At 43.0% G+C, this 13,107-nt stretch overlaps 1 protein-coding gene across 2 annotated transcripts in view; it reads right to left on the bottom strand.

The window, feature by feature from the left end:
• The window catches only part of mef2b (myocyte enhancer factor 2b), a 123,473-nt gene that overhangs the window by 61,440 nt on the left and 48,926 nt on the right, over positions 1 to 13,107 (bottom strand). For both annotated transcript variants that reach the window (XM_078556088.1, XM_078556089.1), the window contains exon 2: positions 1,073 to 1,205. In XM_078556088.1, coding sequence (XP_078412214.1) covers positions 1,073 to 1,126 — 54 coding nt within the window. In that variant the 5' untranslated portion in view covers positions 1,127 to 1,205. The remainder of the gene's footprint in view (positions 1 to 1,072; positions 1,206 to 13,107) is intronic.

The raw sequence follows: 13,107 nt of genomic DNA, 5'->3' as shown, positions 1-13,107 counted from the left end.
GTATCAACAGCATGTGCCAGTCAGGCCAAATGGCCTGTTTCTGTCCTGTAAAATTCTATGCAAGTTTCTCCTGTCACTTTAGCATTCCCAGGCCAAAAAGGTGGAATTTCAACTGGGATCGTGGAACAATCTATTCCAGGAGGCTCTTGGGATTTAACTTAATCAAAAGCTCCCTTATATAGTGATGGTCCCCTGTTATCACTGACCCAGGGCGTGACCCTCTCTTCACAAAAATAGAAAACTTCCTTTCCTGCAATGCTTAATGCCTCTGAACTGAACTGAAGATTCCTGTTTTAGTTTTAGATTTATGCCAGCAACCTGGGAATTCTGCCTCCGACCCTCACACGAGCAGATGGTCGACTTTCCCTGGGGGAGTCTTGGTGCCAATCCAGGAAAACGCCCCCAACTGAGCATCTTCCCACAGTTAATTGTAAAGGAAATTCCTTCCTTAAATCTGACACCTTCCTTTCTGATCTGGGGCTCTTTTTCCATGTACTTGATGTCACCTCACTTCACTGTGGGCCAACCAAAACCCAGGTTTTCCCAGCCTGCTCTCGTGTGCAGACAGGTGGCCAATGGCAGAATAACACTGGCAGAAAGCCAACGCTGGTAAAGGGGCACACCGCATAAAAAATTGAGGAGAGTGGGGAGTGATTTCAAGAAAGTTTGTTGGCAACCTGTTGGGTACATTAGTTGGTAAATTCAATGTGCAGTGTGATACAGAGCCTTCCAGGTTCGATGCCCGCTATACAAAGTTATGTATCATGAGGGGTGCCATCATTGGCTTGGAATGCCCTGGAATGGGAAGGGGAGGTGTATTATCCAGGTCCCCACTCTTGATCGCTGTGTAGCTGCAATGTGTAAGGATGTGGACTTGGTTGTGATTCCCACCACTGCCAAATAGCTTGTTGATGGCTGTGCTTCACGTGAAATACTAGGAATGACTCGGCAACAGAAAGTTTAGGAAAATTAGGCAGGGAAGTCGGTTGTGGACAGGGATCAGTTGCATAGAGAGTTCAAGGTTATGTCATTTCCTCTCTCCAACCCCCCTCCACCAGTGGGAATTCCATACCTGTCGATTCCGCTGGTCAACAATCCGGGAGATCTGTATCTTCTTTCTCCCCATGTTTCACTCTCCGTTTGTCTAACAATATCGTCTCTTTGACGTTTCAAATCCAAATACAGAACTGTTTTTTTGTCATCACCTGGGGAATGGGGGAATAAATACACATTATTATATGTATGTAATTATTTATTGTAGTAAAACATTTTACATCTATGCATAATCCTGTCTATAAAGCCAGCATCGTCACATTTATAAATTCCTATTCATAATGGAAACTGTAAATGTAAACATGTCACGCTGTAATTACATCATCTTGTCACTAGTGGCACTGAGCCATCTCAGTTTTATGTCTCCCAACTTCTTGTTCTGCAGGGAAACTTCCTCGGCTGCATATAGTGACAGCACTATTCCAGGAGTTACAAAGTGTATTTACAACGCAAACAGAGCACTCCTCTAAATGACTGGGATCGATTCCACACGCATACTTTATATTATGTAACTATCCTTCACTCACTGCATTTTGCTGAAGAAATCATCTGCTTCAATCATGAGTTCAATAGTCTTTAAAAACTGCTTTAAATAAAGTCTCTTTACTCCACAGAGTCTGTTTACTGCAAGATACTGATTGTTGTAAACCCTGCTATAAGACGCGCCCACCTCCAAATCATTGGCAGTCACAGTTGAGTACTCTGATCCAATCAACCCTAATTTGCCAGCTCCCAAATCGCTGTAAGTTTTTCTATTTAAATATAAACAAGAATCTAAAATTCAAAGTAAAGGAAGGAGAGAATCTATGTCTTTCAAATGGGGAATAAATTATTCTGTGACTCTCATTAGCTTGAGTCATTAAACCTGAAAGAGAATAATTACAAGCAATTTGGAGAATGAAGACGTGGATTTCAAATCAACAATAATCTCACCGATTAGCAGAAAATTTAACCAATCATATTTTTGCTGGCTTTTAGCTGTTTGATGGTCCTGGGTGATGATGATGCTTAGAGATTATATATTCTAATTGGTAATCTTAGGTGTTCTTCAAACCAGCACAGTCATTCTAGACTTTTAAATAAAATAACTTATGGTTGTTGTGCCACGTAGGCCTGAATTTATTTACAGGCCTCAGCTGCCATCATACGAGCTTTGCACTGTGATCACACCCATCACCTTTTAACCCTTACAGGTTTTCTCTCTTCTCTCCTCAAGGTGCTGACTCCATGGATGCTGGCTGCTCTCCATCCAACTTTTGATAAGCCCTGATAGCCAGCATCAAAAGGGTGCTTGTCCACACTTGCCAGGAGAATTCACTTGACAGCAATTGAGGGGGCTAGGATGGGAGAGGTCCTCTGGCTGATTTCCCATCCCCAGCAAAAGGGCGCTGAAACCTTCAAGAGGAGTCGATGCATACATGAGGGTGAAGGGAATAGAGGGATATTGGGGACAATAGAAGAGGTTCATATGAGTATAAATGCCGGCACAGAATAGTTCTGCTAAGAGGTCAATCTCTGTACTGTACGTTCTCTGTGGTGCACAAGCAGCCCAGCTGTTGGCGTTCAACTGAGCAAAGACCAGGCAATTTGAGTGAGAGACTCGAGAATCACAGAATCATAGAATAGAACAGCACAGGAGGAGACAACTATTCGGCCCATTGAGTCTGCGTTGGTTCTTTGGAAGAGCAATGCAGTTAGTCCCACTCCTCCACATTTCCCTCATATTCCACAATTATTTTCCTTCAAGGTGGTTATACAATTCCACCTTGAAGGCCATTATTGAATTTACATCCACCATCCTATCAGGCAGTGCATCCCGAATCCTAACCACTCATTACGTAAAAAGGTTTTTCTTCGTGTTGCCTCTGGTTCTTTTGCCAATCGCCTCAAATCTGTGCTCTCTGGTTAGCAACCCTTCAGCCATTGGAAACAGTTTCGCTTTATTTACTTTACCTAAACCCTTCATCGTTTTAAACATCTCTGTCAAATCTCCTCTTAACTTTCCCCACTCTAAGAAGAATAATCCCAGCTTCTCCTGTCTCTCCAAATAACTCAAGTCTGTCATGTGTTTGCATACTTATGCATGAGTGCGCATGTGGGCGGGGGTATATGTGTACCCGTTTGTTGAAATGTCTATATGTGTGTAACCAAATCCAGTGACAACTAAGTTATTGAACTGGTTGCCAACATTTAATGTCTATCAGAGCAGGCTGGCCATATGGGCAGGTCTGAGACTTCATGAATGCCCCTGAATTCCACACTGCTACATTGTCAGGGCCTCTCCATGTTCCCTGCACCATTTTGGAGAGCCTTAGAGGTACTTATAGAGTGACTTAGAGGTACTTATAGAGTGCAGCTGAGGAGTGATACCTCAACAAGGGTCAGTTTCTTCAGGACAAAAGAGAGAGAAAACATCTGGGAAGATAGAGGGGAGTTAGTTAGTGAAGAACATTTCCTAAAACTTCAAGCAGACCTGGTAATACCATCTGGGATGTCTCACCCTGCCTTATTCACCACCGACGGCTGTGCCTTCAGCTGCCTACACCTTGAGATCTGGAATTTTCTCCCTAAAACTCTCGCCCTCTTCCCTTAAAATGCTCATTGGAACTCTACCTCTATGGCCAAGCTTGTTGCCACCTGCCCCAGTATCTCCTAAGTGCTTCAATGTAAATATTTCACAATCATCCCTGTGAAGCAACTTGGGGTGTTTTAGTCCATTAAGGCGCTTTGTAAATGCAAGCGGTCACTGTTGTTGGTGAACAGATGAGGCAACGGAAAGAAAGCCCAAATCATACACACCAGAGTTTTGCTGCTGCTTTCATTTCTCTCCAGTATGGGAAACTGTGGGGAATGAGGTTGTTTATTTTACCAACACTGAAATATTTATGTGTGAACCACAGCTCCTTCAGGAACTCTCCAGGCTCAGTTGCGTCAGAGAGGGAGAGGGGGGGTGGGGAGGGGGGTGCGGGTGAGGGAGAAGGCAGATGCAGAGAAACTGTCCCCTTGACGTCACTCGGGTATCGGGTCATGAATGAGATTACTGTAGGTCGCTTACAGCTGGCCTGAGCCAGCTTGAGACATGTACAGCAATTTGTCCCAGTTACTGTCAGGGAAAAAAAACTTGGCTGCAAGCTTCAATTTAGCAGCAGAATACAGAAAATCAAAAGTGATCCCCTGGTACAATATTCATCGCTCTGCATCTCAAACTCCCAACTCCCTACCTAGCACTGCACAGACTGGAGTGATCCAAGCAAGAAAGGCAGCTAGGGACAGGCAATGAATTGGATAAATATTTGAAAAGGGAAAGTTTACAGAGCAATGGGGAAAGAGCAAGGAAGTGGGACTTATTGAATAGCTCTTTCAAAGAGCCAGCACAGACACAATGGGAGGAAGGGCCTTCTTCCATGTTGTAACATTTCTGATTCTAAATGTGACCCAAGTCATCTTGTGCTTTCCAATTTTTTCTGCCTTTTTGCATCATTTGTTCTTTCAAGTGTCAAGCAGAGGGAAAGTAACCTGAGCGCAAACTGAAGGCTCTGGACAACATCGTCTTTATATCAGTCACAGTGGAAATTCGAAATGCTAATGTATCAGTGAGGGTTTGGGACGGGGAAGATGGAGGTGATGCTTAGCTAATGTGTGATTAGAGTAACCAAGAAACTCACCGTACAAAGAGGAGGAAGTTATCAATTCATAACAGCAACAACTTGGTATTTATATAGCGCCTTTAACCTAGTGAAATATCCCAAGGTGCTTCACGGAAGAATTTTAAAGGAAAATATTGACACTGAACCACAAAGAGATATTAAGACACGGTGATCAAAAGCTAAGTCAAAGAGGTAGGTTTTAATAAGTTTCTTAAAAGGGCGGGAGAGAGGCAGAGAGGGTGAAAAGTTTGGGAAGGGAATTCCAGAACTTAGGGCCTCGGCAGCATTGGGAGTGATGAAAATCTGGGGTGTGCAAGAGGGAAGAATTGGAGACATGCAGAGATCTCAGAGGGCTGTGGGGCTGGAGGAGGTTACAGTGATAGGGAGGGGCGAGGCCATGGCGAGTTTTGAAAACAAGGTTGAGAATTTTAAAATCGAGGTTTTGTCAGACCAGGTGCCCAATGTAGGTCACTATGCGCAGGGATGATGGGTGAATGGCAATTCGGCACTTGGAATATGGGCAGCAGAGTGTACAATTAAAAGTGATGCTGAAGGATTACACAAAAGGTTACATGCAGGAAAGGTGTGACTGTGCTGATCTCGTGTGGGATTGCACACGTGCACAACGAGTTATCAAGACTACTGGTTTTTTTAAATTCTTTCGTGACATGTGGGCATCACTGACAAGGCCAACATTTGTTGCCCATCCCTAATTGCCCTTGAACTGAGTGGCTTGCTAGGCCAAGAGTCAACCACTTTGCTGTAGGTCTGGGGTCACATGGAGACCAGGCCATGTAAAGAGGGCAAATTTCCTTCCCTATAGGACATGAGCAAACCAGATGGGTTTTTACAACAATCAATGACAATTTCATGGTCACCATTACTAACACTAGTTATCAATTCCAGATTTATTAGTTGAATTTAAATTTTAATGCAGCCACGGTGGGATTTGAACCTGTGCCCCCAGAGTATCAGCCTACATGATTACCAATCCATGACATTACCACTACATCATCTCCCCAATAAAGGGACTAAACAAGTCCACAGTTTTCTGGGTTGTATTCAGGTGCATTTGGCTTCTCTCTAAGCTTTAATCATGGGAATCTGGAGGAGGTGTTTGAGTGGAGGATTCAGTATTGTATTGGAAAATGCATAATTATAATGGGAACATTGTTCAAAAAAGAATGAAATAAAATATACAGGAGTTTTTGATCTCAGTAATATAGTGCATTCTATAATTTATTACAACAGTGCCTTCCACCCTCAAACTCTTTCCTCTGGAGTGTCAGCCCTAGCTCAGTGGTTAACTCCGAGTCAGAAGGTTCCAGGTTCATGTCCCACTTCTGGACTTACATACAAAAATCAAGAATGACCCTTCAGTGCGGTATTAAGGGCATGCTGCACTGTCGGAAATGCTGTTTTTCAGATGAAGCGTCAAACCAAGGGCCCGTCTGTCCTCTAAGGGCAATATAAAAGATTCCATGGTACTATTTCAAAGGAGAGCAGGGGGGTCCTCCCTAGTGTCCGAACAAATATTTATCCCTCAATCAACGTCACAGGAAGAGATGATCTGGTCATTGTCACATTACTGTTTGTGGGAGCTTGCTGTGTGCAAATTGGTTGCTGCATTTCCTACAATATAATAGTGACTACACTTCCATTGGCTATGAAACACTTTTGAACGGTCTCAGGTTATGAAAAGCACCATCGAAATGCAAGACGATCTTTTTTATAAAAGAACAATGATAGCAATATCACGGGAACACCAAGCCCCCTTCCGAGACAGACACCATTCTGGACATCAGCCTCGTTCAGCTAAAATCTTTGAATTCTTTACTTAATATTGTCATGGGGTACCATCAGAGCAAGGCTGCAGTTCAAGAGACAGCTCATCACCATCTTCTCAGGGTAACACAAGATGGACAAATGCAGCCTAGCCAGCATCCTGTATCAAATAAACACATCAAGATGGATACACACCTGTGTAACATGTACAAAAAGTACATGCTATACACAGGGCATCATACGCACAGAACTGCGCAGAATGTTATACCCAATAACAACAACTGATATTTATCAAGCACCTTTAACATAATATAATCTCCCAAGGCGCTGAACAGGAGCATTATAAAGCAAAATATGACACCGAACCACATAAAGAGATAGGTCTGATGAACAAAAGCTTGGTCAAAGAGGTAGGTTTTAACAAGTGTCTTAGAGGAGGGAAGCGAGGTGGAGAGGTGTAGGGAGGGAGTTCCAGAGCTTAGGGCCCAGGCAACTGAAGGCACGGGCATTAATGATGGAATGATTAAAATCAGGGATACTCAAGAGGACAGAACTTGAGGAATGGAGATGGTTGTGGGGCTTCAGGAGATGACAGAGATCGGGAGGGTGGAGGCCATGGAGGGATTTGAAAAGATGTGAATTTTAAAATCAACATGTTGCTTAACTGGAAGCCAATGTAGGTCAGCGAGCAAAGGGGTGACAGGGAAACCGGACACGGTGCGAGTTAAGACATGGACAGCAGAGTTTTGGATAACCTGAAGTTTACCAAGGGTCGAAGCTGGGAGACCAGCCAGGAGTGCATTGGATTGGTCAGGTCTAGAGGTAACAAAGGCATGGATGAGGTTTTCAGCAGCCAGTGAACTGAGACAACTGGGACAAAGTAGGTGTTATATATCGAAGATTATACGCAGCGTCTTATATACATAGTGAGCTGAATGGGGAGCATTATATATGGGTTGGTACCAATCAAATGAACAATTTGTTGTTCCCTTCTTTTCATGATGGGCAGGATTGGGCCTGAGGGTGATATCATCTGGAGTTAAATCTATACTCACTCTTCAGACAGAGCACAGTAAATTTAGGAGCTGAGGGGAGAAAATTGTCAGAGGTAAGTGGGAGAGGGGGGGTACTCCAAACACAGGGAAGCAGTTTGATTTTATGATTTTTCTTTGTGTTTGTGATCTATCAGAGGTTTTCTATCCTGCTACACTAGCTTCTCCAATCAGGGGAATTCCGGTCACTACTGGTTAGGACAAGCTATTGAACCATGTTAACCATGATATGCAAATTAGTGTACAAGAATGTAGCCAGAGGGGGCATTTTAATGCAAATAACTAATGACGCTCATGCACATAACGGCTGAAGTGCATTATATCTCCATAGGAAATAGGAAGGAAACTAAGAACTTGTACCCTTACGCAATTAAGTGGATTATGTTACGATCTGGAATGAACAACATGAAAGAGCAGTGGGAGCAGATTCAATTGTAATTTTCAGAATGGATGCTTTACCCCATATCTAACCCCATAGTGTACCTGTCCTGGGAGTGTTTGATGGGGACAGTGTCGAGGAAGCTTTACTCTGTATCTAACCCCGTGCTGTACCTGCCCTGGGAGTGTTTGATGGGGACAGTGTCGAGGAAGCTTTACTCTGTATCTAACCCCGTGCTGTACCTGTCCTGGGAGTGTTTGATGGGGACAGTGTCGAGGAAGCTTTACTCTGTATCTAACCCCATGCTGTACCTGTCCTGGGAGTGTTTGATGGAGACAGTGTAAAAGGAGCTTTATTCTTTATTCAACTCATGTTGCACCTGCTCTGGGAGCATTTGACATTGATGCTTGGAGCCCAAAATGATAAGTATTCTGATCCCTACTGTCATCACCCTTCACTCTGATAAACACAACAAAATTGCTAGAGCAATTTAAAAACGCTTTACTAAAAATACATGTCTCCATAAACTTTACTTCTGTTGTCACACTCTGTTACAAACTTGTATAGGCACACTTATAATGGAATCTGCCTATTTAAGCTGGTCACACAGTAACCACACCCTCCCACCAGTGGTGGCACTGTAGCACCTCAGTTTTACAGTTTGCTGCTGAAAACCCCTATTCTTCAAACAATCTGACTTCCTATGCGCCCTCATTTGCTATTTAACTAAATACAGTAAAAAGAAATTGCATTTATATCGCACCTTTCACAATTTCAGGAGGTCCCCAACTGCTTTACCAAAAAAGTAATTAATTGGCTGAAGTGTAATCACTGTTGTAATATAGGAAATATGGAATGCAACTTCAAGTCTAGCAAGATTCCCAGCAATGTGATAAATGATTAGATCATCTGTTTTTAGGTGTTGGTCGAAGAGTAATATTGGCCTGGGACACTGGGGAGAACACTCCTGTTCTTCTTTGAAATTGTCCACCTGTGCACAGACAGGGCCTTGGTCTTGACTTTCCATGCACTAGGCTCCCACAGGAGCTCGGCCAGTCGAAAATGTTGTGAGATTGGCTATTATTTCACAGCCGTGACCCTGCTAGTGAAATAAAGAGGGGGCTGAGAGACCAGTGCTGCTTGTTGGGAATCACAAGACAGAGTCTGGACAGGATGTATCTGTCCACCCACTGATCCCACATCTCAGAATGGATTGGAGGAGGGACAATCACAGTATCGAGGCTTTGAGTCTCACGGAAGCAAACTAAGGCCAGATTTTATAAATAACTGACAGTAAATAAATAAAACTGTGGAAATATCATAAACAGAACTAAAATTATCAAGGGGCCTTGATAAAACAATATATCAGACAGCAGGGAGCGGACTCTGGTCTCCCAGTGCCAGTGGTCTATGGACCTGAGCTGCAGCTTGCAACTTAAAGCTTGACAACAGTAGAATAATGACTAACCCCAGGTGAACTGATAATCTAGAGGTGAGCGATGGTTTAAAATAAGCCATTGACACTTCAAGCAAATAGTTTGAGCAGCTTGCGAGAGCTTTTGAAATAATTGGCCCTGACTCTGGAACCCAAATTCTTAAAGCAACCCATATCCCTCTTGCTAGTTGCTACACACCACTAATGCTAAACCGGTGAAAAGAAAAAGGTGCATACATGCATTGGAGCCAGCTATTGGCAAGATTTCTGCTTCTGTGACAAAAGGTTATGCATTCAAGTCCCACTTCAGAGCCCAAGAATCAAGGCTGATTTTCCAGTGCAGTAGTAGCAGACACTTCATAGGGAGAAACTCTGTTTGTTTACAAAGGTACCCAACAGCAACTAAACATGTGCTTACACTTCAGACACTATCTCTACACTACTCCAACTGCTAACTACTGACTACAAACTACAGATGTAGCCCGTGCTACTCTGTTATTGGATACTAAGGTCTTCCATTATAACATTCTTCTTAAAGGTATATTCCACACATCAGATTACCACATCCCTTCCTCTTTACTCAGAAATACATTTGTATTTATGATTTCCTCAAAATAGCAAAATATTTACACTGATAAGTAATTTACAAATGCAGTCTTTCTGAGATTTTTTTTATTCGTGTAGAGTGTCCCAGCTCCACAACTTCAGATACCTTGTCAGGAACCTCCTTTTCTGGAGTTGCCTGAACATCAGGTGCTTCGGTGGGTGTCTGCAGGTCTGTATCCTCCACTCTTGAAGGAACAACAGATACTTCAGACACATCTGTGTTAGGTTGACCAGCGTTGACCTGGTCGCGAATGCTGGTGGAATCATTTCTTGGTAATTTGTTTCTCTCTACCTTAGATGATCCACACGTCTCTGTATGATTCGGCCTTCCACCTCCACGTGGTAAGAGATAGAGCTCCAGTCACTGCACTTATTTCACCCGATAACCACTTTGGTCATTCTCCAAAGTTCTTCACGTATACCGCCTCTCCTACGGTAAACTTCCTCTCACAACTATGGCAGTCGTGTCTAGTTTTCTGACTTCGTTGACTCCTTTCCACCTTCACACCGCCCCCCCACACCCCAACCCCACTCCAAATTTGGCATTATTAATCCTGAGATGGCATTTCATCAATAATTCCGCAGGTGTGGCACCTGTTGTTGTGTGAGGGGTGGTCCTATAATGGAAAAGAAAACATGCTAGCTTGGTTGTTTCAGAATCTCCAGTTAGCTTCTTCATGCCTTGAGTGTTTGAACTACCCTTTCAGCCAGTCCATTTGAGGAAGGGTGGTACGGTGAAGTTTTCACATGAGTGATACCATTGAGGCTGATAAACCGCTGAAACTCAGCACTCGTAAATGCCGTGCCGTTATCAGAAATGGCTACTTCTGGTAGTCTGTTAATGGCAAAACTTTGACGTAGCTTCTCAATTGTGACAGAAGACGTTGGTGATTTCACCTCATATATGTTCGTCCATTTTGAGTGGGCATAAACAATGAGCAGAAACATTGTTCACATGAAAGGTCCCACATAGTCAATGAGTAACCCCACCCAAGGCCTTCCTGGCCACTCCCAAGGGTGTAATGGAGCTATAGAAGGTAACTTTTGCAGTTGCTGACGTTGCACACAATTCTTCACTAAACTCTCTACTTCACCATCCATCCCAGGCCACCATAGGTATCTGCGTGCTATGGTCTTCATTTGGGATATACCTGGATGTGCACTGTGTCATTCAATTAGCAATGACTCTCTACCCTTTGGAGGTACCATCACTTGAGCTCCTCACAATAAGATACCACCCTGGCTGGTTATTTCTTCTGTTAAAGTACGGTTTAATTTAGTCAAATATAGGCTCTTGTGGCCAACCATGAAGCACTTGTTCTTGTACTTGTGATAGGACTGGGACCCTACTTGTCCAGTCTCTGATCTGTTGAGCACATACTGGTGATGAATCTAAGAAATGCAACAACAATATAAGTTCTTGTGGAACTGAGACTCCCACATCCTTTTCTTGTAAAGGCAAATAACTAAAGTGCATCAGTGTTTGCAATTTGACTACCAGGCCTATGAAAGAAAGTATGCTCGTATGCTGCCAGGATTAAAGCCTTATTTATGTTTCTGTGTTTTCTTTCTATGTGCCTATTTCTTTCTAGCGCTGATTTTAATCTTGGCCTTCTTTTCGATTTCAATATTGGCCTGACTAATCTCAGATGTAAGCTTGAGTGAACTCAGTGGTTGAGTCTCTCAGAATATCATCATCTGTCTGCTTTTTGGAAAATTCTGCGACTTTTGCCTTCAAAGCCTCCTTGGCTTCACGTAGCTGATTCTTCAGCTCTTCCATCCCCTTTTTGTATTTGTTTGCTGCCTCCTGGAAAATTGAGCATTGTTGTGTCTTCCCTGTCAACTCGTTCTTCAGTTTGTTCAGAGAAATGCTGAATTCTTTCTATTTCTCTTCATATTTTTCCAGTGGTATAAACTTTGACCTGAGGGAATCTTGTCGTGTGTGAAGATTTTTCAACAGGTTTTCTTTTTCCTTTCGGAGGTTGCTCACCTTGTCTCGAACCCTGTCCTTAAGCAGGGTCTCTTCGAGTTCCTTCTGTTGTTTTTCCATGTTTTGGTTCAATGCAGCCTGCAGTTCTACAGGTTGTTGAGTCTTTACATTCCTTTTCCAAAGCAGAAACACTTCCAGCTTCCTTTTGGAATCTCAGTGGTCCCTCAAGGTTGATTTCCCTTAGCCAGTTTCGCCCTAGGAGCCTTGGTCTCTGCCTTTCAATACCAACACTGGTAGCTTTACCGATTGGCTCCCATAATGAACAGTTACTTTACTTATGCCTTTGACTTGGATGTTTTCACCAGTGTAAGTTTTTAATTGGGCAGTTGCTTCTTCAAAATTTAATTGATGTTCCCCATTACTCAGATATTTGAAGCGTACTTCAAATGTACTCAGATATACTCAGAAGGTATGTTCCCCAATTACTGTAGTGGAAGCTCCCGTGTCCACTTCCATTCGAACAGGTTTGCCATTTACTTTCACTGTTACATAGATTGGTTCTGTTCTTCCAACCTTCAAGTTATAATATCTGAATCTGTTGCTTCAAGCTCTTCTACATTGTAGATGCAGGGGTAGATGGCGGCATAGTGGTAATGTCACTGGACTAGTAATCCAGAGGCCCAGGCTAATGCTCTGGGGATATGGGTTCAAATCCCACCATGGCGGCTGGTGGAAGTTGAATTCAGTTAATAAATCTGGAATATAAAGCTGGTCTCAGTAATGGAGACTATGAAGCTATCATTGATTGTTGTAGAAACCAATCTGGTTCATTAATGCCCTTTAGGGAAGTAAATCTGCCACCCTTACCTGGTCTACATGTGACTCCAGACCCACAGCAATGTGGTTGACTCTGAAATGACCAAGCAAGGGCAATTAGGGATGGGCAATAAATGCTGGCCTTGCCAACGACACCCACATCCAATGAAAGAAGAGAAAAATCTCATTTTTTTCCTTTTGTTTAAAGAGTCTGCCTGACTCTTTCCTTACGCTGTCTCATTATGTGACCATTTTTATCACAATAAAAGCACTTTTTAAAAAAAGTGCCAATCATTAAAAGATTGTTTATTTCCACCTCTATTGATATTACTCCTTGATTTCGCTGCTAAGTCATTTTTAAAAAAAAAAATTTCCCGCCTGTCAGTAGAGTGTTGCGTTTTTGT

This window comes from Cetorhinus maximus, chromosome 13, assembly GCF_964194155.1.
Source record: "Cetorhinus maximus chromosome 13, sCetMax3.hap1.1, whole genome shotgun sequence".
Taxonomy (NCBI): Eukaryota; Metazoa; Chordata; class Chondrichthyes; order Lamniformes; family Cetorhinidae; genus Cetorhinus; species Cetorhinus maximus.
Note: the sequence above shows the minus strand (reverse complement) of the source record. Positions and strands in the feature narration are given on the sequence as shown.